Source organism: Empidonax traillii, unplaced genomic scaffold (genome assembly GCF_003031625.1).
Source record: "Empidonax traillii isolate 1590-97213 ecotype Southwest subspecies unplaced genomic scaffold, ASM303162v1 scaffold9:size3134949, whole genome shotgun sequence".
In the NCBI taxonomy this organism is placed as follows: domain Eukaryota; kingdom Metazoa; phylum Chordata; class Aves; order Passeriformes; family Tyrannidae; genus Empidonax; species Empidonax traillii.
Window position 1 is genome coordinate 2,383,904 of NW_020955202.1, and position 23,922 is coordinate 2,407,825.

The window sequence follows — 23,922 nt, forward strand, 5'->3', positions numbered from 1 at the left end:
CTCTGGTGGCTCCACTCAGTTGCTGGTCCCCCCTCTCGCCTATGTCTCCAATAACAGAGATCTCAACCATCTGGCTGAGATGAGTGGCTGAAAATCTTGTACAGAGAATTTGAACTCCATAGTCCAAAACACATTTCCTGGCTGTTTTCACTAGGTAGAGAATAATCTACAACCAAAGCAAATCTGGTTTCATGGCTAAGATGCAAATCTTTCCTCCCCTGGAGCCATAGGAGATCCTGAACCTGGTTGAAGAAAAACAATTTTGATGAATGGGGTGAGAGAAGGAAGAGCACGAGGCAGCTTCCAAAGGGTGACCTCCCTTTGCTCTACACAGCAACGCAGGAAGACCCTGTGGTGGGAGGACACCTGGGATGCTGGAGGTTTGCAACCACAGGAGATCATAGCCAGGCTCTGTTACCTCCAGCCATCCAAACTGCTGAGTGCCAGAAATGCAGAGATGTTAGCCAGTGTATACTACAAAGGGGATGACGGGCAGGACGAAATAAGCAGGAGCTCATTCATTGCTAGGCAGAATGTTGGGATAAATGGAAGGAGATCTTCTTTAGGAGGAAAACTGGTTTTCTGGATGATGAAGAAAGAGGTTCTCCTGTAACATAAACGTGTCTAGCACAGACTCAGCGGGGATCTTTAAGTGTCATGAGACAAGAAGGCTTCCTGAGTCAGCACTGTAACCCACACGCTGTAGATTACCGCACAGATGTGCACCCAAAGCAGCAGGAAAAATTGGAGATTGCGTCCCTCAGGAGCCACAGGTGCTCCACAGATCTTCCTGCCGCCCCAGAATATATCGTCATCATGCCAAAGCAGGAAAAGCAGAGGGTGTGACTGTCCTGCATTGCCCAACCTTTGCCCACTCAGCTGACGTCTGCTTGGCCATGCTGGTGAAGAAGAGAGGAGAGGAGGACTTGCTGGACACTAGGGCAGAAGGAGCATGTTGGCAGGTTAAACCATGGTTAGCTAGAAGCAGCTGTGGCCTGGGGGAGCACTTGATGTGATGGGCTGTCCCTAGGTGTAGTCCTGACTGCAGTGTCTGATGGAAGATGCTGGCTAAGCAGAGACCATCCCATTCTATTCAGCAGGAGTTAGATGAGAGGCACTCACTGGCCACTGAAAATCAACAGTGTTGGCTGAAGGAAAACTCTTAAATAATACTAATGGGTTCAGCAGACAGGCCAGAAAGGTGCTAATAGTCACTGGCTACTGGCTAATCTCGCTGACAGCAGCCCACGTGCTTCAGGAGGTACAGGACTCCTCATGGGATTCCTGTAATGACGTCCTATGGGACAAAGGATATATTTCTTACCTCTTCAGGTAGGATCTCATAAAGGCCGTGAAGTATGAGTTGTACTTGACCAAATTAATAAAAGGCTATGACTGGTACTATTCTGACAAAACTGGCTTGACTACCCTGGCACTAGAGGAGATACTAGTGATTTCAGTTGGTAGGAACTGAGGAACATCTCAGGAGGGATGAGAGCTGGGAATATCCCTTCCTCCTTTCTCTTCCTTCAGGGACTAGAAGGAAGAGGGCAGGTTTGTCGAGACCTCCTTTAGTTACTCCGTCTCTATAACTTAAGTCTTTCTAAATTAGGCAAGTGTTGGGGCTGGGGGACAATCATCCCTGAGCTGGAAAATGCTTTCTGATCAGCCCATACGTATGTTGCAGAGTCCAGTTTACTCATTTGCATGAGGAGTAATTAAAGCATTTTGTGTTTGAGATGCTTCTGTGAGCACGTGCTGGGAATGACTCCTGTTCAAATCCAGTAGCTGACATAGCAAAATCTTGCAGTCCATTGTTGCAAATTACTAATTCAAAATCACAATCCATTTGGAGTAACTCATGGAAACCCATTATTATTTTGCCACTGCTTGTTGAGCTGCTTAGATAATCAAAATGCTTGTGAGAACAAGGCAAAAATCTTGCTCTTGGCTTAGAAGGTGTAAAGAGCAGTGACACACCCCAGCTGAGAAGCAGCAGGATGTGTGGGAGCAGAGAAAGAAGACTTCGGAGGATAAGATCCATAAGACGCCCCTGGAGCCCCAGTCACATGGACCTCATCAGGATTAAACCTAATATTTTCAAGATAGGCTCTTACCTGCTCTCTCATTTCAGTGCTAAGGTACAGGGGAGGTAAAGGAGAAATGTAATGTGAATTGGTTTCTTAATTAGCTAGTAAGGCAAAAACCCTTGCCGTTTTGGAAGCCCGGCACTCCTCAAGATAGAGACAACATAAGATACCTGGCCCAGCTGTCCGGGGAGACGTGGGAATCTCTGGGAGAGCCTGCTCCTTTTTCAACCTAGAAGTCCGGGAATGGGCAACAAATTAATGGGGAATATTTCCTTTAAGTAATGAGGAAAAATGTGATTTATTGCTGAAGTTTCCATTCTGCACCAGTAGAGAGCCATTTTTCTACTCTGGCCAAAAATGTTAAGGAATATTTGGCACATGAGGACAGCAGTGTCGTTGTGCATTTCTAGCACATGGGCTTAGGACTGATGCCATTTACTGATTTAGGGCTTGATTCTGCAAACATGTACGTAGGTTACCTGCTTATCCAATGGTCCCTGTGAATGATTTTGTAGATGTATGAAAACATCCATGACAGACCCTCATAGCCCCAGAGGCACCAGGGAAAACGCACACCAGGATGTTTAAAGATTGACATTAGTTGTAACCCTTCCAGTAGGAAGGTATATAACATTTCATAGATATGAGCATTTACAAAATGAAAATGTCAGTGTAACTGATAATATTTGAAATATTTTCCCATGTCTAATAATACCTCTGCAAGTGAATATACAGCTGCAGTTACCAACTGATGGGGCCAAGTCAAAGGCCCATAAATATACTCTAACCATAATCCTTCTTGCCAATAGAAAGCATGGCCTTTCACAGATGAAATGTATAGAAAAGCACAAAACATATATGAAAGCAGTGACACTATGTAATTATGCAGGTTCTAAACAAAGCCATAGAAGAAGAGATTATTTGAAAGAGATAAGTCATTTGGGAACTTGGCAGCTAATTCATTCTGACTCTTTCTCTGCATTTCATAAGTTCCCACATTCTAAGGCTAAATCCTGTAGGCCCTTACCAGGTCATATTTGAGGGTTAATTTACAGAGCCTCTGTCCTGCAGAACACGGTTTGTTGTTCTTTGTACAGCTGCATAAAATATTGTAAACATCTAAAAGCAAATAATGGTGAAGTAGAAAATAAAAGGCAAATCTTAGACGAAGACCAGTTTTTTTGTGGTAAGTTTGCATCCTGTGACAGTGAAGTAGCTGAACTCGAGGGTTATACATATTTAGTCTATGTGACTGAGCCAGTAAGGTAAATGGACAACTTGTGTGTTTATATACCTGTGCATTTATATATTCTTTCCCAAATTCATGTCTCTTCCTGATGGTCAAACAGTAGCAGATGCAAGTAGTTAAATTCCTTTGTCCAAACTGCTGTTATCTATATTCAATAATTTTCTACGACCTACACAGAACCCCCTGACCTAACCCCTGAAATGCTGCCTCTACAAGATGCCCCCTCTGAGGCCACTTTTGCTTCTTGGAAACTGGTCTTCTTTCAGAAGACTCTAACAAATACTTTCAAAATTAGGGCTATTCAACTAGGGGTTACCAGAGTCACAGAAGATAACTATTAACATAATTTAACTGGAAAATTTTCAACTCTTGAACATACTGTGGTGACATTTGCTGGTGGTATTCTTAGCATGCATGGGAGGAATGGGGCCTTTTGTTAATATGTATCTCTAAGGTGGTGTGTGTAGGATTTGGCCTTTTCAGATTGCTGTACTAACTTTAACTATGGGTTGGCACGTTAGTAGGTGTCCTGTGCTTATTAAAATCGTCTGGCATAGACAACACTAAGGAAAGCTAGAAGGATGCTGTAGCTGAAAATGAAGTTGTTGGCAAAAACTGTTGTTGCTCCCACTGGTTAGCATGAGGGGAGCTCTCATAGCTCAGGAAAACATGGGGTGAAGCCAGACACTGACCCAGTGGATCCTGAGTCCCATAAGGATGATCCAGAGAAACATCTTGTCCTTTACCACAGCTCTGTAATTCTTTGAGGAGGAAGGAAAACCACATGATTAAGAGAGAGGAATACAGAAAATTCTTCACATTTCCAAATGTAGAGGAAAAAGACCTCAACTACCTCCCAGTGCATAACCAGTACTGCCTTTCATGCCTACGTAATGATGAGCATCTCATAATGCACTGCAAACCTTCCCTGCGTGTGTGTTTGTCTCTTAGTTTGAGATAAAATGATTTGCATAATCTTGCAAAACTTCTGGGGTTTTTATCTCTGTCCTTGCCTTTATTAGAGCATACTGACACCACGATAATTACATTCGTGCAATGATAACTTCTGATGGATGCAATGTAAACTTCTGGTAACCCTGCACTGAAGTGAGTCGAAGAGATTTAGCTTCGTTTATGACTTCTTATGGTTCTTGATATTAGTGTTTTTCCAAAGGCATAATTATCTGAAGTGCGGGGTGGGACTGAAAAAGGAAACAACTTCAAACTGTCACTAACATTTTAGAAAAGGACAAAAGACTTCACACTAAATAAAGGTAAAAGGCTACAAATACTTCTTAAGCATCTATGTAACTATTGTTATTGCGGTGGGAGTGCTTTGCAATTACAAATGGAAAGACAGATTGTACATTGAAGGGCAGTCCCCAGCTCTCTCCTTCTGAGCATGTGCTCCACACTATGAAGAGCCTGGAGAATCCATATTCTGTATATATTAGCTCAGAGAATAGAATCATTAGCACCAAGATGCCTTACCAGATGCAGAAGATGAAAGATGGCAAGAAGAGCCTGGCACCCGCTAATTCTATTGCTAATTTTAATGTTATTTTAATTACCATTATGGAGAAAGGAATGAAGAGTCTGAGGCCCAGTACTGTTCTCATAACATTTTATGAGAGGTTTGGCACCAGCTTTCATGGGAACAGGACTGGTTGTCATACCTTCATATACTAGTAATCTGAGAGGGATTGCCAGTATCTGTATCATCTGCAAAGTCAGATGGCCTCTGTAAGTTAAGCACATGAGCTGAAGCCAACAACAGGAGAGGACCTGCAAAGATGAATTCAAAGAGAATTGCTTATAGAGGAGAGGGAATGGATGTTAAAACAGCAGAAACAGAAATATTCCCTAGTTGCTTCAACTAGGGAATACAGAAGCTGTGTATCCTGCCTACCATGCTGGGAGAAACTTAAGAGAACCACACTCAGGCTTAGGAGACTGTAAGAAAAAGAAATAAACTGAAATGTGGCTGATTAAAAAACCTCAGCAAAAGAAAACAAAACAAACAAAGCTCTCCCAAAGCATCTTCCAAGGTTCTTAGGTATTTGAAATCAATGGAGTCTGCCATACGAAACCAAGAAAGGTCTGAACAAAAATGTTCTAGGAATATAATGGCTTTTCCGTGCATGAAAAACAATGCAGAGACAGATTACCTCACTGCAAGTGAAACTGAAGACCCTCAGCCATGTAGTGTAGGTTTCTTCACTGAAAGGGTGGTCAGGCATCCGAATCGGCTGCCCAGGGAGGTGGTAGACTCATCATCCCTGGAAGTGTTCAAGAAAAAACTGGATGTGGCACTTAGTGCTATGGTTTACTGGGCAAGGTGGTGATCTGTCAAGTGATATACCCGGTGATCTCAGAGGTCTTCTCCAACCTAAAAGATTCTATGATTCTATGAGTGAAGGTTCCTTAAAGACTGGAGGGGGAGAGAAATGTCTTTATGGACAATGAGATCCTCTCTTCAAGAAAACATTGACACACTAGTCAAAAAGAGAGCCAGAGGAAGGAGGGGCAACACGCCCTGAATCTGTTCCCAGGAATACAGAATCCAGTTGGCAATATAATGATAGGGATTACACTGGAGAGATAATCAATTATTCCTGGACTTTCTTTCAATATATGAAAAACAAAAAATGGGTAAATAGTGAAGACTGAACAGAAATTATAACATGGCCAGCAAGGACTGGAGGGATACCTGCCTGCACAAGATGTTGCGCATATTGGACTGACAGCACAGGTAGAGCTGATTTCACCTGTACTGAACTGAAGTGGCCATGGGGAAGCCTGGGCTCATGCTGAATTCATGTCATGAATTTAGACTTACAACTTGACAAAACTACTTTGCAAAACTAATTTTCTGCTTACAGAAGTGCCTACTCCTAGATTGACATCAGGTGGACAGTGGAGCAGAACAGCAGAAAAAAGAGGACAAGATCTACCTATATCTCATGTTTCTGCTGAATGGAGACAGAGGAACACAGAGTCATATAAACAAAAGAGATCTGGGGAGATTGGGGAATGAAATAAGAACCAGAAAGTGGAAGGTCAGTGAGAAACTTGAACCATCATCAGAACACCTTAGGTGAAAACAAAAGGCTAAAGAGATAAGGAGCAATCAGAGAAGATATCCTTACAGTGGATACAGAAATCTCAAAGCAAGTGAATGGATCTGGGGCAGGGAAGGAATTAAAATGAGCCAAAAACCTAGAGGATGCTAGCTAACATGCAAAAAGGGGAGGGAAAGGCTTCTTTGATGATACCTTGAAGGGAGAAAAAAATGGTTACAGGCAAGTAGTGAAAATGAAGGGAAAAGGAGAGGACTGGACAAGTGCTGATACCTGTGTAGGATTGTTAGGCAGAACAGTATTAAAAAAAATCCCACTATAGGAAGGGCAATGTGGGAAACATGAAGTAAAGGAAATGCAAAGCTTTTGGGAGAGTTCAGGAGCAGCTCTGGAGGGATCAAAGCAGGGAGGGTTACTATGGGACACAGCGATGAGAACTCTGGGAGGAAAACTGGAGGTAGTCAGAGGGTTAAAGACAGGAAAAAGCAGAGGAGAACAGAAAGGAAGAGTAGAGGATGAGTGAGAGAAGGTCTTTGGGTTAGGGAAGAGCTACAGGAACAGCAGGGAGAAGCAGGAGTGGGACAGAGGATGAGACTAGAGAAGATCAGAGACCAGGTCCCAAGAGAAGGGCAGGTTAGTATAGAGCAGGGGGCAGAGGTAGACAGCATGGATTAGTAGTCATGAGCCATGCTGGTAGTTGGCAGAAGGAGCTTGCTTATTCAGCAAGTCAAGCGGTAATTAATTAAATCAAGTCAGGCAGCAATCAGTCAGTTAAATCGGGTAACAATGACTCAATTAAGTTGAACTGTGGAACAATGAACTTATTACATCAAACCAGGGAGAAGCAAACCAATTAAATCAGCTGGAAGCATCTGTGGGTCCATCGTGAGCCTGGGCTAGGTGCCACCAGAGTGGGGGACTCGCTGCAGCTGCCTGCTCCAGGAGAAACATCACCACAGCAACCGAGCACCACTGCTGACAGCCTTTCTTGTCGCCCTTTGCCCACAGCGAAGAAGAACATGGTAGACTACAGCTGGTCTGATGAAATATTTGTAATAAACCGAAGGGGTGGGGAGATGGAAACTGTCAGCTTTCAAATTAGCAATAGTGTTGCAGAAATTACTGGGCTGCCTAAGGATGAAGAAAGCTCTGCCTTTCAAATCAAGCTGATGCTGGATATCCGGAGCTGTCAGCTTAAGAAAATGAGAGGCTTTGATGGGTGCCTTACAATGACTTAGTCTACCCTAACTAGCAGGCAGGAGAGGTAACTTTCCAATGGCATCCTGGAAGAGCATGGCAATGTACTGAAACAGCTGCCTATGTTCAATTTGAGGTAAAAAGTGTAAATTATATGGATTGTTGTGAGACAGGCTGGTTCATGTACTGGCAGTGCTAGGAACCATTTTCATCCCCTTTTGCTGGTTCCCCATATCATTTGGGGTCGAGGCAGGGGTTTTTAATTGATTTTTTTATTTGTTTGGGGTTTTTTTTCTGTTCCCTCCTGTTCCTTCTACCTCCACAAGAAGGGAACATCACTAAGATCACCAAGTTATCTTAGCAGGAAAGCACCCAGTATGTTTCTCTTGGGATATTTCATGCATATCAATTAACTAAAAGTAAAAAAGGGAAGGTCTGATTGATGGGGACAACCTGAGGTCAAAAAGATAAGGCAGACAGCCATCTGCCCGTTACTTGAGGGAAGTGCAATCCCAATTGTTCTCTAAGAGCATCTGTAAGGCCCTTGCAGGTGGGAAAACAAGGCAGCGTGCTTTTCAAGGTAGTACAAATGCTTGAGGAGCTGTAATGGTTAATAAACAGTGACATTACATGGATAACCTTTATCATACTACACATTGTCATTAAAGTAATTATACTGAAAAGGAAATGACTCTTTGGGTGTTATTTCTGGGTAGAAATAACCTCCACCATCCCTGGAGGAATATAGACCAGTAAATTAAACTGAAAACAAAAGAAGAGCACCTTCCTGAGCAGCATACAATAAGAATGGGGCTTGATCCAAGACTTAGTATATATTAGCAATACCACATGTACACCTGTTGTCCCCTAAAAAATGTGCCACAGGACAGTGTGCACTTTGAGACCAGCACAACAGTTTTCCACTGAAGGACTGGGCTTAATTTTCTTTCTCCCGCTCTGAACCGCTACATAGTCAGAAGGCAAAGAAACTCTAATTAGAGATGTGAAGGCTTGGAGAGCAACCAGAAATTTTCAAGACGAAAAACCTCCTGCTTCCAGTCTGCACCACTGTTAGAGCCGTCTGCCATGGAAAAATGGAAAAGAAACTTCCTGGGGTTTGCCTTTTTCTCCTCTTTTATCCCTTCTGAATAGTAAGACTGAGAAGTTGGATTTGGTTTTGTACAAATCTTCAGCCTAATGAAGTACATGCAAATTAGTTTAAAATTTCAGTCAAAAGTTCCAGTCAGACTCTGATTTATTAGTGCTCAGAAGGAAAACTTGACCTATGCCAGTATTTTCAAATGGGTACTCGTGATTTAAATGGTCTACAGGATAGTTAGCCTTGCCTGTGATTACGACCCTATAGATGATGAAATGCTCTACCAAAGAGACTGGCCTTATCCTAACTTTAGGCTTCATACGAAAAGCTATTCTTGGTCCTTAATACCCTGTTGTGAAAACTACCTCTATTTATTTTCAAAAAAAAATTATTTTCAAAGATGATTCTTCAATATCTGCACTATCATGCGAGGTATCTAGTGACACAGTGAATTTCTGAAGCCTGTAACTTTAATTTTCCTCCTGTTTATATGTCACTAATAGATGATTTCCATGTTTATCCATCCCCTTCTTCTTTTTACCTTAAAATTATGTCAACAAACAAAATATACTCATGTGTATCATAGTGCACAGCTGCAGCTATTACAGGAGAAGGGGCTGTCATAATCCAAAAATAATCAATTTTCATCTATTTATGTTACAGGTTTGTTGAACAATACTTTTTATATGCTTGTAAATAGTACACAAAACATTCATCATCTATAAAGAAATAAGTACAGTTTAGCTCTGTTTACTAGTCAGTTACTAAATATTTAATTTTACTCTCATAAATAAAGAGAAAACACTGTGATTAAAACTTAGATTCCTACTCCTTAAATTTCCAGCACTGAGACATCTCATTCTTTCTGTCTAATATCCCTTGCATCATCACTTATAATCAAAGAGCATGCTGATGCTACCAGGTCAGACAAGTAGCATTCAACAGATGAGAGATGAAAAAATTACCCAGTAGAGGAGTACGTGGTGCTCCCCACTGTGATTCCAGCTTGCTTGATATTGTCTAATTTTTGAAAGACAGAATATCACTAAAGACTTTTTCTTTGCTGCCAGAACTGCATGCTTTTGCCTTGGGAGAAACACCAGGTGTTGGTCTCCAACTGTAACACCCTCTCAAAGGCAGTGCAGTGAAGACCTGATAGAAGGTAGCTCAGAGAGATCCATGCTGTACCTCTGCCCGTGGCTCGCCTCCTTCAGGTAATTTCACAGCCAGACCCATAGGGTCTTGTTTCCATTAGCCTTTCATAGAATCACAGAATCATTTAGGTTGGAAAAGACCTCCAAGATCATCGAGTCCAACCTTTGACTAAACACCACTTTGTCAACTAAACCATAACACTAAGTGTCACATCCAGCCTTTTCATAAACGCTTCCAGGAATAGTGGCTGCAACACATCCTCGGGCACCCCGTTCCAATGTCTAACCACCCTTTCAGTAAAGAAATTCTTCCTGATGCCCAACCTGAACCTCCATTGGTGCAGCTTGAGGCTACGTGCTCTTGTCCTGTCAGTTATTACCTGGGAAAAGAGTACCTTGCTACAACCTCCTTTCAGATATTTGTAGAGTAGTACGGTCATGCTGAGACTCATTCATTTAGCTTAAACACCCCCAGCTCCCTCAGCTTCTCCTCACATGACTTACAATTTTGACTTTTATTTTCCTAATACTTCTTTTACTGAAAATGTTTAAAGTATTTAGAATCACAGATTTCACTTTTCAAGGTCACTGAATCAAGTTGGAATGTGACTGGAGAGGGAACGAGTTCCAGATGTCTCATCTAAAGCTTTTCTTCCATTAGAAGATGGGCTATCCCTTTTGTGAAGTGCAGATGTGTGTCTGGGTCCAGAACCACCTCTCTTCCTCATGCACATCAAACACATGAACCTTGAATGTCACCTGAACACACAACTCCCTCAGAAGTCAGCGAATACAGATAAACTCAGGCCTCAGGTATTTATTACTTGTCTAGCTCAGCATCACATCATATACCTTGGGCCTGGTCCTACCGTTGCTGCAGTGAACTGATTTCAGCTGCTGCAAGTGTTGGGTTCCCCATGGATGGGATATAACTGTTGAATGGTCCCAGATCTGATCCAGCTTTGACCAACAGGTTGGATTAGAGACCTTCTCAGATCTCTTCCAACATGAATCTTCCCTATGATCCTAACATGTAGGTTCCACGAACCTAAGTGCAGGGGTAAGAAGGGGTGGTGGAGGAAAGATGAGCACCACAGAAGCTAATATTTAAACCACAACCAATGATGATTTCTTATCTTTCAATTATTAGATTGTTTGTGCAAGAAATTTCTACCTCTTTTTCCTGAAGATGAAATCAATTATGCCACCGATTTTTGTAAAAGAGTTTTATTCTAGGAAGGGGAAATACAAGGCAGTAAAATTTAGCTGGAAATTGTTTATTTCGAGCCCTTATACTCTAAACAAGCACAAACAGACACGTTTTTCATCTGAAGTCTGAGCAAATGTCCTGTTGTTCCAGTTGCACTGTATATTTTCTTTGGAAATTTAGTTCAGAGGTTTACAAACCATTTATTTAGTTTGATGTGCCTATGTGCAAGACAGAGAACACAGTTTTGGGCAGGGATTTTTGAACCTAAGGTAAATTGTTTCCTCAGCAACTGTATTCCTTAGAAACAGAAAACTTTCCAAAATAGGTCTTTGCACTGACAAATATCCGCAGCTCCGTGAAAGCCTGCGAGTCTGCAGGGCACTGCTGTAGCATTTCAATCGTACTTGAAAACAAACCTCCAAAAGGCAGAAACGAATGGCTCTTCCTTCTGTGTTTGGCCAGCAGTTATTTAACGATTTCCAGGAGAAAAGACCTGGGGTTTTTTTCTGTTCCAAGGCCCTTCTGAATACCTATATTTGTCAAGATGGAAACGCGACACTGCTATCTTAAATAGATATGCGCTTCCTCTGAAAAAAACACACATATCTGCTCTTACCTTGATCTCCCTTCCCCTCCCGCACTCCCCGTACAAGCCCAAACCAGCCCCTGGGCGGCGGGAAGCGACGGCGGGGGTGCATTCGCCCCGGGGCGGATACAAGCCGTCCCACCCTTTATTTTGGCTGTTTGCTCCTCACATTCAAAGCCCCGTTGGCCATAGAAGCCCCTTGCCGGGGCACAGCGCTGGGGATGGACGCGCGGCCCCGCCCCAGGTTCCCCACGCCTGGCTCTGCGGGCGGGCGGCCGGAGGAGCAGGGCGCGGGCGGAGGCGGGCGAGGGGCGGGTTAAAAGCGGCGGCAGGTGAACAGGGAGGGACCTTAAAGCTCCGGGGCGGCAAGACTCAGACTGGCCTCTCCGCAGGCACCGACGGAGCCACGCTGAGCCCCGCAGCCCGCCCGCCTGCGGTGCCGGGTGCCCCGTGTGGGGCGGATCGCGGCCCGCAGCCGTGGGCGCCGCCGGGGCAGGTGAGGGGCGCGGCGGGCGTGGGGGACGGGCCGAACCGGCAGCGCTGCCGCCGGCGGCGGAAGGGGCGGGGGGCGCGGCGGGGCAGGTGTTCCCGTACGGGTTCCCCCCCAACCAGGTATAGCTGCCGCCACACTTGTTGCGCTCCGGAGCGCGGCCGACACCGGCGGAGCGGAGCCGGGAGCTGTGGTGGCGCTGCCCGCCGTGGGGAGCGGGGCCTGGCTTGGAAGCCCCCCCACCCCGTCCCTGACAGTATTCACCCTCCCTCGGCACGGGGGTTCTCCGGTTCGCTTCCCGAGCTTGGGCGTCACGGGCAGTGCTTGAACCCCGCGACCGGTTTTAATTGGGAATGTTCATGTCTCTGTTAATTACGCGCTTCAGTTCTAACGATTGTCTTTTGTTCGCCTCCCAGCAGCTCTCTGTGAGCGCGTTATGTGAAGTACGTACGGCCAGCTAAAACGCCAAGCAAAATCAAGGCTCCTGCAATTACAGGTAATTTGCGACACGCCTCCGGATGTTAAGAGAGCTGCGGGAAGGTAAACAGCTTGCATCAGTAAAACTGACAGGTTTTGTGAGTGTCTGATCACACACTGGAAACATTCCTCAGAATTACAGGGGGAATAGGAAATGAGAGATGTGAGTCAGAAATAAATGTATTTCTGAGTATCGGGGTTGGATAATATCGCACAAGGAACGAGTACTCAAGCCCTTAAGTAAATGCAAGGGATATGCTGGAGTAAGGGCATATGTGCTTGCATAGCTTGTGGCAGTAGCTGGTGGCTGTGTGTGTTCCTGTGCATGCTGGGCATGACTGTTTTTCCTGTCATTGGGCTTTCCTAGATTGGGTGTTACTTTCAGAATGCCTTGTGTTGAAGAATCTTTTTTTTTTTTTTTTTTTAATTAACACATCCCCTTATCCCCCCCCTCCCCCCAATAGAGGTTATTATTTCTGTGTGTTATATTCCAGTAGTTTTCACCATATAACCTGGAAATATTGTTAAGAGAACAGGCACAGAGTTGAAAGAAGGAAGTGACCTTTTCTATTAAGAAGGCTCCTTTAAACCCAGTTTTTATGACTTTGATCACTTATGGCATTTTATTGGCCGTGACCTGTATGAAATGATATGAGGCTTTGGGCCCAGATTCTGTTAGGGATTACCACAATGTGCATGTGTACACTGAGTCAAGAGTAGAAAAAATACATTTTTTATCCTTGATTTTGTTAAAGGAATTATGTAATTTTTAATATCTCTTGTTATATATCCACTGTTCAACCTGGAAACCCTACTTCCCAGACACAAACCTTGAAGAGCCGCAGAGAAAAGGCAGTTGGCAGAAGTATGTGATTGTGTTAGATGTAGCTTCAAGAACAAGGCAGTGGTGGGACAAACCTCACCCTGGTAAAAGAAGGTACCTCCGTGTGTCAACTAGGCATTGCAATGTAGTTTCCCAGGTGGGCTTTCCAACATGTTTTGTAGAACCACTAGGTTACATCTCTACTTCATGTGTCAGGGTTTCTGTGAGACTTCAGACAGTCCCCAGAACTGTCAGTCTCGTAGTCGGTAGGACTACATATCACAGAGCTTAAAAATGGAATAATAAAACCCCATGAATTAAAATATTTCTCTGGAGAAATTGATTCTGTCCTGGCAGGGCTAACTCTCTATGCTGAAGCTGAGGCCTCTGACAGTATTGCTGTTTTGCATCCCTTGATGCACAATCCTGGTAGTTTATTTTGGCAGCCTCATTTATTTTGTGCAGTAACTGTACAGGGAAAAAGGTAGAGCAGACTATCTCAGGAGCTGGACAAATAGCAGCACTTTGAGATACACTTACAAGTTCTTCGTAACAGTCATTCCATAAACTCAGTTGCTGCCTGTGAGTAAAGAGGGTGCTTTTACAAGGTGATTCTTGTGAACAGTTCTAGTGAAAGCAGTGGTACCAGAGATTGCATGAAACAGGAACATGGGTTGAATCTGTTTTTAATTTTGATGTTTTTCCTTATTCTGTTCCTCATTGCTTTTAATTGTTACTTAATGATGGCTGATGAGTTATCTGGAAAAGAGAACTGTGACTCTTGCCTGGCTAAACACCAGTTTGTGTAAGGAAAAGCTTGAAGTGATAATATATGAAGCAAGATAACGTGCTCTCAGAAGGAACGTGGAAAAAGAGAAATACATCTCCTCTTAGTTGATAAAAGAATGTTAAAAACTAATTTTATTCCTTATCTCTTACCACCCTTTCTTCCTGTAATAGACTTTTAAAAAGGAAAAAGCTGTTTTTATCTTCTGATGAACGAAATAACAAAATACACGCTCAAGGAGAAGCTGCACTGCAGTATAAAATCTTAATGTTTATAGATTTGTGTTTCCAAAAGTGTGCAAGTTCCCTGTGTGTGTGAAAAAACATAGTGGCTTGCCAATTTGATAGGAAACATGACACTGAAGCAGGAGTGGGCAGATTTGTAGAGGGGATGTAGACCTTTGCCTAAGTGTAGGGAAAGGATATAGGAATTAAGTAACAGGCAACATAAGTGTCATAACTAAAAAGTTATTCTGATGGCTGGGAGCAGGGCACAGTATCCCTAGAACTTTCTTCCGAGTATGGGAAATAGGAGACTTGTATCAGTGAAGACACAGTCCACGGGAGCTTGGTTTTCTTCCAAAGTAAAAAGCTTTAAGCACATTTTGAATGAAAGATTTACAGGGAAAAACAGCTGAGATGGGCTAAATTATAATAGGACTTGTGCTGTCTTGTTATGCCTTCAAGTGAGACTGACACTTCTGATTTCCTGTTTTGTACGAATGGACTGAATGTTGTGCAGGGATGTTCTGGAAGATAGTAGTCCTCCAGTTACAGTTGCAGGCTATTGAAATAGCTATGGATATTTCCCAGCATGCTTGGAAAATGACTTAAAACTTATGTGAGGGCATGAATATGGGACAATCATAAGGGAGTCATTGTAAGTAGAACTTAACCCTTAATGCTGTTGATATTTAACTAACGTAATTTTTTTTTTAACATTTAACTACATACATATTGGATCCTAATCTGTTGGTTTTCTCTGGGTTTCACATTGAATTTAATTAGGGCAAAGAATGCCTCCTGTTTCCATAAACTTGAGTAGAATGACAGAACAATGCTTGCAGTGTTCAGGCCTGCAACTTTCAGGTTTCCTATTCCCGAGTAGTCTTTGCCTGTTCTTGTGTCAAATCAGATATACTATAATCCCTCTGTCACGGCTCTTCTGCTCTCCAGTTTCCACTCTGATCTGGAGATAGGTGTTCAGAACAAAGTTGAAGAGCTACTAGAGAGAATTGCACAGGCTTTTGTGATTGTTAGACTTCTCTTTTGATCTTTATTCAGCTTTTTAGGAAAGAAGTAAAGTTGCTGATATTTCAGTGTCTTCCAGCTGCATACTCCTTGAAGTTTTTATATACACTGCTGTAAAATTAAAATAGCTGCAAGATGCCTATTAAAGAATTTTGGTTGCCAAAGTTCAAAGCTTCATCCTGCATTTTGAACTCTGCATTAAAGCTATAGCAAAGCAGGGAGCTGCATTCCTTTTCAGGTATCAGAAATATCCTGGATGATTGAATTCAAGCTCTGTGCTTCCAGCTTTGAGCTGGTGCTTATCTGTCTTGGTCCTCTGAGCCTGTAAAACTTGTAATTGTAGTGGAGCATTTCAGAACAGCCCTGTGAGATGGTGAGATTTTTGTTATCTCTAGTTTAATGTCTGGGAAACTGAGGCATGGGGCAGACTGACAAATTAGTTAGGAAGTCTGAGCAAGTTAGCAAGTAGCTGCTGTAGCCTGTATACCAGCCTTTCTTGGTCAAACAAAAAGATGCCGCCCTCAGAAGATGTTAATCTGTATTTATTAGAAGCTTCATTGCTTTGGTCTTGGCAATGCTGCTGCTCTTGTGGTACAGCACCAAAACTATCTCAGCAATCAGAATAGCAAAATCTCCCCACTAACAATTAAGCGCTTGCAGTAAACTAGATGCCAGGCTAACAGGGTGGAGGTATGCTGATGCAAAACTGCTGAAGTCCAGATTTACATGTTCCTCAAATCTGGGTAATGAAACATCATATACAGCTCTAGAACACCTTGATGCTGGTTATCAGCCCCTATATGAGTCAGTGTGACTGTTGAGGTCAAGACCTGAAGTAAACTCTGTCTCAGCAGCATTTTTGAATGCATGCTGGACTTCAGCATGCAGCAATACTTCTAGTTTCGAATTGGGTCATAAAATAGTTTTGGTAATGATTTTACCTCTGAGAGCTTAGATATTCTAAATGTTTTCATTGGCAAAAATTCTGTATTAGAACTGCCATTCTTAGGCATCTGAGTTATCTTTGTCCCCAGCTTGGGGGCTGGGAAGTGAGAAGAAGGGTGGGAAGAAACACTTGAGACCAGTGTTTTGTTGCTTAAAGACTATCTTGGTTAGCACATTCCCACATGAGATAAAGTGACTTTTGATTTGGCAGATTGCTGATCTTGTATCAGCATCTGGAGGCGCTGCTGAAAGGGGCGGAATGTCACACCAAACTGGTAACTCCTAGTACACTCTACACTAAAATTCTGAGAGAAGTGGAGTCTTCTGAACACCTTCTAAGTTTCTGTGTAAATCCAGTAAAGTAAGTAAATTGGTATCCAAATTGTAGCTGTGGGGAGAAGAGTATGATTGTGCTCTGAATTTATGCATAAGGTTTCTTTAATGGGACTCCTAGGTGTTCCTATAGCACAACCAAATATTGTAATACTTGCTAATGACTGGGTTTTTTGTTTGGTAATATCCTACAGCAGCAAGCATCATATGTGTATGTGGAAGAGATGTATCTTGTGTTGGTTTTTTTACTTTCTCTGTATTCTAGTTGTGGATTTAGCCCCTGACTAATGATTTCCCAGTATAACAGTCTTTAACGGGGGAAGGGAAGGGGAAGTGTCTGTTAACAAGCTAGCTGTACTCATAAACATGGGAGCTCAGTGATAATTGTCCTCGGTGTTGTGAATTGCAGGGATTTTCACTGAGTGTATTCAGCTTGCTGTGATTGTGGTTTAATGTAGGCTTACAGGAGCTAGCTTTAAAGTAGAAGGCAGTCTACCCATGGCAGCACAGAGCTCAGAATACTCACCAGAAGCTGCAGAACTACAGAAGTAGTTAAGCTGTAGCTCTTCTCTTGCTGCTGCCTAGCTTAGTAGTGAAAAAAACCCCCAAACTACTACCACCACAAAAACAAACAAAAAAACCAACCAACCAAAAAAAAAAAAAAAAAAAAAAACACCACAACAACAAAAAACACAAAAACGCAAAACACCTAATTCTGTGACTCTGTGTGATTGTATAGAACCTTTCCCTTGCAACTTAACTTTTCAGTGGAGCACGGTGATCTTCTTTGGGTGTTTTTAACTCCTACTGTAACAGAGCCATATACTACTGTGATCCTCTAGTTGTTGAAATGAAACAGAAAGTGCCGCTGGTAGTAGAACAAAGATCTATGCTGAGGCTTGGAAAGGCTTTATTTTCATGCCCAGTTGCAATTTTTTGGAAGGAAAATTTAATGCTTAATATACTCCCATGTTAGAAAGGATTCTAAATGCTTAGTTACTCAACCTAAGTTCAACTGTCTCCTGTTTTTCCCATATATACATATATTCTTCCTTTATAACCAGTCCTTATCCTCATTCCTGCTTTACTTTTTTCCCCCAAAAATTCAGCTAAGCTTTCACATCTTAAATATATTCTTGTACTGTGCTGTACGTCCAAGACCAGCAAACCAGTAAGTCTGTATACTGTTATTTCTGTAGGCATTTGGCTGGATTTGCTCCCATAGAAATATCATCTGGACTGCCTCTATAAAAATAAGAGTTATCAACCTATTAAAGGGATGTAATTTTCCTGCTTTCTTCTCCTTTGGTCAGCAAGGCAGTTAATATTTTACTTGCTAGTGAAAAATAAAACAAGTACCTGGAAGAAGGATAACCTATGATCCACGTCCTAGACTTTGAGTTAAGTTAGGAATAAATGAGCCATCACATCATTGTAGATATTCCAAACAGGATGTTTAGCTGGAGTGATCTGCACTGATGGGTTAATACTTTGGAGGGCCATTCTTGGTTAACTTAAATTCTGCTTGGATCACTGTGTCTTTTTATTGGAGAGAGGTGGACATTTTGGCAGTCTCTGAATTGCTTTCATTGGAATCCTCTAAGTTGCATTGAGGAGAGTGGTTTAAAGCCAGCTGGTAGGAGACACTGTTGGTTGGAATTCAAGCTGCCTGAATGCAGCTCTACAATTATAGCTGTGCCACCCTTCAGGGAGCAGATAGTGAGACTTCACTGCTATCTGATCAGTGCCTGTAGCACTCTGGGGTGTTCCAGAAGTCATATGACTCTCCAACAGTGTCAAAACAAGCCTGAGAGGCCATGAACAAGAAGGGGCAAAGGTTGGTGACTAGCTCAGCAAGCAGTGGGAAGAATAGTGGAATGTGGCAGGAGGAGCTGAAGAGATAGCTGGAAGATTTGAAAAGGTATGTGGGAAGGGTGCAGGGGTGAGTGTTTGGGCAGAGATGAGAGATGAAGGCTTTTTTGGAAGGGAGAGGAAGTCTCGCTAGGAGACTCAGGGCAAAAGGCTGCTTCTTATAAGTGTGGTGGCTTCATCGGTACAGATGCAGACGTGCCTTTGCTAGAATTAAAGCACAGTGTTTTGGCTTAGCAAGCACAATATACTCTCAAAGGAGATGGAGCAAGTCAGATGAAAAGTGTGTATTGTCCTCAGCACTAAAGCTTTGCCAACCCCTCTTCCCAGTGACCGCTCATTCAGCTGTACAATTTGCAATCTGTGTTTTGTTTGGTTTGTTTTGTTTTTTAACAAAGCTATCCTTTTCAGATGCTCTGTGGATCTGTGCTGTAGGGCAGGTTAGTGAAACGGATCAGGTTTAAAAAACAAATAAAACTTACTAGTCCTGTGAATAACTTTTGAGCTCAAGTCTCCTGGTTTATAATGCTCTTTCAAAAGTCACAGGAGATGAACTGCAGTGTGACCTCGGGAGCAAGCAGGGGTAGAGAAGTTTCTTGAGCTAACTAACTAAACATTGGGACATTTGTATTGAATCCCCTTCTGCACAGGGAGACAGGGAGGAGGAAATAAATCCATGTGAAGTTGTAGCAAAAAGGGAGTAGTATTGGGTGTGCGCTGAGAGGTGAAACTGAGAAACGGCTTATGAGGAGGGAACACACAGGTTCCACTTCTCAGCCTTTTCACACTGTAAGAAGATGGTTGACAGGCGGGAGAAGAAGATAGAACAACTGAGAAGAAATGTAAGAACTGGTGGAATTAGAGGATGGGTGAATGATGTGTGTGGTTCCACAGTTTGCATGGTGCCAGTTTTCTACGAGACTTATTTTCAAATGTGCATAAGTATTTCTACTCATAATACATTGTGGTGGTGTCATTTTATAAGTACTGTAATTGCCATATGTGTGTAATAGTAATAGAGAACGCTAATAAAAGTTGTAACTATTCCTCTGTTTAACAGTACAATGATTGCCAAGGCAAATTCTGAAACAAAGTCTGGTCTGATTTTTCATCAGTCAGATAACAGAAAAAGAGGTGGCAATAAATACTAGAAAATCTACCCACTATGTTTTGTAAGTATCTGGTATTAAGGGTCTTTCCTGTGCCCTCAGAGGGTTGTTAACCTACAGAAACTTTTTCTCTGTATGCTAATGAATCATAATCCTTCTTCTTAGAAAAATAACCTAGCAGGATAGGAAGGTAAGTCTCTTTCCAGGACTGTTTTCAAACAAGTACAGAGCTGACAGATTCTGCTTCTGAAGGAGGCTCAGGAAGAGTTGTCTCTGATCTGACGAAAATCTTGGTCTCCCCCTTAGTTTTCACCTCCTGCAGTATAATCCCACACAGTCAACCAGCAGGGTCTGAGGAAAATGCAGTTTATGGAAGTTGTGAAGGGAAATATCACTTTTATTTCAATAACTTAAGGAAAAGATACTGTTACATTACATAATAAAACAATTAAGTGACCTCATTTTCTCTGAGCTGTTGTGTACTTTGAGTGATGCTCTGTATAATTGTACGTGACCTACTGATTATACATATACTCACTGTAAACCAGAAAGGCTTTTGACATTATTCAGAAGGGAGGGTGACGTTAAAGACAACTGCAAAGAAATGACATCATTTTCTTCCTCATGCAATGCAATCATCTTGTGATAGCTATGATGGCCTTTTGTCAGTAGCTGCTCTGTTCTAGAAACTTTGTAAAGGTGATGTTGCTTATTGGTGCCTTATGTTGTAAATGACAAAGAAGTATCGTCTCTGAGATGCAAACAAATTAATGAAGCTGTGAAATAAAAACCTTCATGAGGAATTTCAGAGCCAAAAGGGATCTGTGAGCACTCCTAGATGGTCCTGGCTGATTCTTGAATACAGAGTACTTGCAAACTAACTTTCTGTAAATCCATCTGAAGTGGAGCAGGGGAGGTGGGCTGAAATGAGATGCATCTGAATGCTCCCTGTGAATTACAGTCGTAGTATTTTCAAACTCGCCTACTGGAATCAATATGCTTCTGTCAAAAAGTCTCTGAGCTACTGCTGGCCTGCCTGAACTAGTTACCCTAGGCCCTTTTTGTAGTTAGCGGAGAGAAAGCAATTTTGGTCTGAATCTTTAAGCATTGATTTTAAACATCTAACTCATGATGGATAATGACCAAGACTTTACCATCATTGCCTCAAGCTATTGTGGAATTTGTTTCAACTAAGAATGCAGTCACATTTTTTAAATTGGTGAATGCAGGTTATCTAGACTTCATGGAAGGTGCAGAGCATCAGCAACAGTTACTCAGTATCTGTCTTTATTGCTGGAATATACTCATCTGAACATTACTTACATTCTAAAGCCAAGGGTAGACCAATCTGCCTTGATTTATGTAGGAATATCTAACATGTTACTTTTAACATAACATCTACCTTAGTTTTGGCTGATACCTTCTATTATTTTGTAACTATTATCCAACTGCTAGAAGTTGTATCTTTGGATTTGAGGGTGTGTTCATCAGGTTCCCATCTACTTTTCCTACTTTATGTGGCATTGGCTAATACACCCAGAAGTCAAATGAATGTAGTGCTATGTGTATAATCAAGTAATAAATTATTACCTGCTGATATGTGATTAGATTATTATTAATGACTAGCTGTAGGTAAACCCACTGCATCAAAATGTTACCACATGGGTGTATGGTACCATTATGATATTGCCTCTGTTTTAAACCACATGCTTGATGGTATTTGTTTCCTGTCTTGATTAATCTCAGTTTTGTTTATTTGTCTTGTCTTAGGTCAGAGGATTGAAACAAGACAATGGATTGGGGAGCTCTGCATGCCATCTTGGGAGGTGTAAATAAGCACTCCACCAGTATTGGGAAGATATGGCTCACAGTCCTGTTCATCTTCCGTATCATGATCCTGGTTGTGGCTGCAGAGAGAGTCTGGGGAGATGAACAAGATGACTTTGTCTGCAACACACTTCAGCCTGGCTGCAAAAATGTGTGCTATGACCACTTTTTCCCCATCTCTCACATCAGACTCTGGGCCCTGCAGATGATCTTTGTCTCCACACCTGCGCTGCTGGTGGCCATGCACGTGGCCTACAGGAGGCACGAGAAGAAACGGCAGTTCAGAAAGGGCGACCAGAAATGCGAATACAAGGACATTGAAGAAATCAGAAGGCAGAGGTTTCATATTGAGGGCTCCTTGTGGTGGACGTACACCGGCAGCATCTTTTTCAGACTGATCTTCGAAGCTGTCTTCATGTATGCGTTTTATTTCATGTACGATGGGTTCCGAATGCCTCGCTTGATGAAGTGTAGCGCTTGGCCCTGCCCCAACACGGTAGACTGCTTTGTCTCTCGACCCACTGAAAAGACAGTGTTTACTATTTTCATGATTGCTGTGTCCAGCATTTGCATTCTGTTAAATGTGGCTGAATTATGTTACTTAGTGACAAAGTTTTTCCTCAGAAGGTCTAAAAAAGCCGGAAATTCAAAACAACAACCCAATCATGAGAATAAGGAAGAAACCAAACAAAATGAAATGAATGAGTTGATATCTGATAGCTGTCAGAACACAGTTATAGGGTTTTCAAGTAGCTAAGGTGGAGTCAGTGCTGATGCTCACTCTTTTTGGAGTGAATGTTTTATTTAAAGGCTGCAAATGAAATTTGTTACATGAAACAAAGTTGGGTGAGACTTTGATGTGGTAGTGTCAGGTGTAAAGTATGTACCTGTCTGGAAAAAGTCAGGGAAGCCTAAATATGTGAAAATTTCGTGAGGATTAAATAGGAAAGTACACTTTCCTATGAGTACCCTTACAAGCTGACTGACAAGTGGGAATCCCACCACTTACCTTCATGCTGACACAGCTCCTGAAAACTAAATACAACAGCAATAAGAACAAAATTCGTTCCAAGCTAGATATTCTAGTATTAAAAGATGTTTTGTAATAGTGATAGTTTTTACTTGTGAACTGACAATTAAAATATTTTTCTAAAATCTAAGATTCCGTGTTACTTAAGGTGTTACAGTATGCAACTGATTTTGTTTTAACCAGGCATATGCAGATGAACCCTGTAACACCATATTCATATGGAGGAGACAGCAATAGGCCACATCTTTACGGCTTTGCAAGTGCTGCTTTAGTCTGGCCAGGTAGTTTGAGATGCTTGCATACACACTGCTGGCTGTAGGGGAAGTTATATGAAAGTTAGCTAGATCCTGAATGCAAAGTCATGCCTAAAATCAGTATGAGAATATAGATACAGCCTATGTAGACTTGCTTTAAACATCTAGCAGACCTGGTAATGTTGCCAATCTTTTAATTGCATACTGCCAGTTTTATAGCATCTTACATAACTTTATGTAGATGTTTATTTCTCTAATGTATTAGCTGTATTTGTGTCTTTATGCTATATCACATCATGGAACTTTTTTGGGTTTGATTTGTTCTGCTTTTTTTGTATTAGACTGATGGTGCTGTTCTGAGACTAGAGGCTATCTGGTTTCAAGGACATGGGAACGTATTACTGGAAAATGGAGCGAGTCTTCTGAATAAAAGGCAAACACTTTAACCTTTCTCAGTGAAGTGAGAGTCTGTATGTGAATGCTACTGAGATCTTCAGTAAGAACTTATGAAAAACTTGTTCAAGTAGGGATTCTACATCCAAAGTGCACATAGCCCCTACATACCCCTCCTTCCCATCCAGAGCACTGATGCCCTAATTCTGTTGTCCATACTCCAGAGGAGGTACACTGGTAACTCTTCAGTGCATGGCAGTACGTGCTTGTGGGAGGGGTACGGTGTTGAACGCAGGGGAACCTGAAGGTGGAAGAAGTGCATGCAGTGCAAGACCATAGCTTTGTTGTTCTGTGTGTTTCCTGTTTTGGGTCACTTCTCAAGACTGACCTTGCTAGAATTACTTTCTTTTTTTCCCTGCACTAGTACGAATGGATTAGCTTAATGGAACTGCTCTTCCAAGGAACATAACAAAGAACAGACAGGTATCCTTAGGACAGAGATTGCACTCAGTGCTGTTTTCCTCATGCTGTTGTATGACATTTATTACAGCTACTGGCACAGCTCTGCGTGTGTCCATGCTGTAAGTGGGTTTGGGTGGTTTGGTTGGTTCATCTGTGACTAGTAAAATCCTAACAGGGAGCAGGTGCAAGCAATGGGAGGGAGAAAATA

General features: G+C 42.3%; 1 protein-coding gene across 5 annotated transcripts; it reads left to right on the plus strand.

Annotated features, from left to right (window-relative positions):
* The first annotated feature begins 12,008 nt into the window (after positions 1 to 12,008).
* LOC114057810 (gap junction beta-6 protein) lies at positions 12,009 to 23,310 on the plus strand. 5 transcript variants are annotated; one of them, XM_027884558.1, is made up of 3 exons: positions 12,009 to 12,161; positions 12,572 to 12,651; positions 21,519 to 23,310. In XM_027884558.1, exon 3 carries the CDS (start codon positions 21,541 to 21,543, stop codon positions 22,330 to 22,332), a length of 792 nt encoding a protein of 263 aa, XP_027740359.1. In that variant the 5' UTR covers positions 12,009 to 12,161; positions 12,572 to 12,651; positions 21,519 to 21,540; the 3' UTR covers positions 22,333 to 23,310. The 5 variants fall into 5 exon arrangements, with proteins under 5 accessions (XP_027740359.1, XP_027740350.1, XP_027740342.1 ...); XM_027884549.1 differs by having other exon boundaries at positions 12,575 to 12,651; XM_027884541.1 differs by having other exon boundaries at positions 12,010 to 12,142; positions 12,575 to 12,651.
* The last annotated feature ends 612 nt before the right edge of the window (positions 23,311 to 23,922 follow it).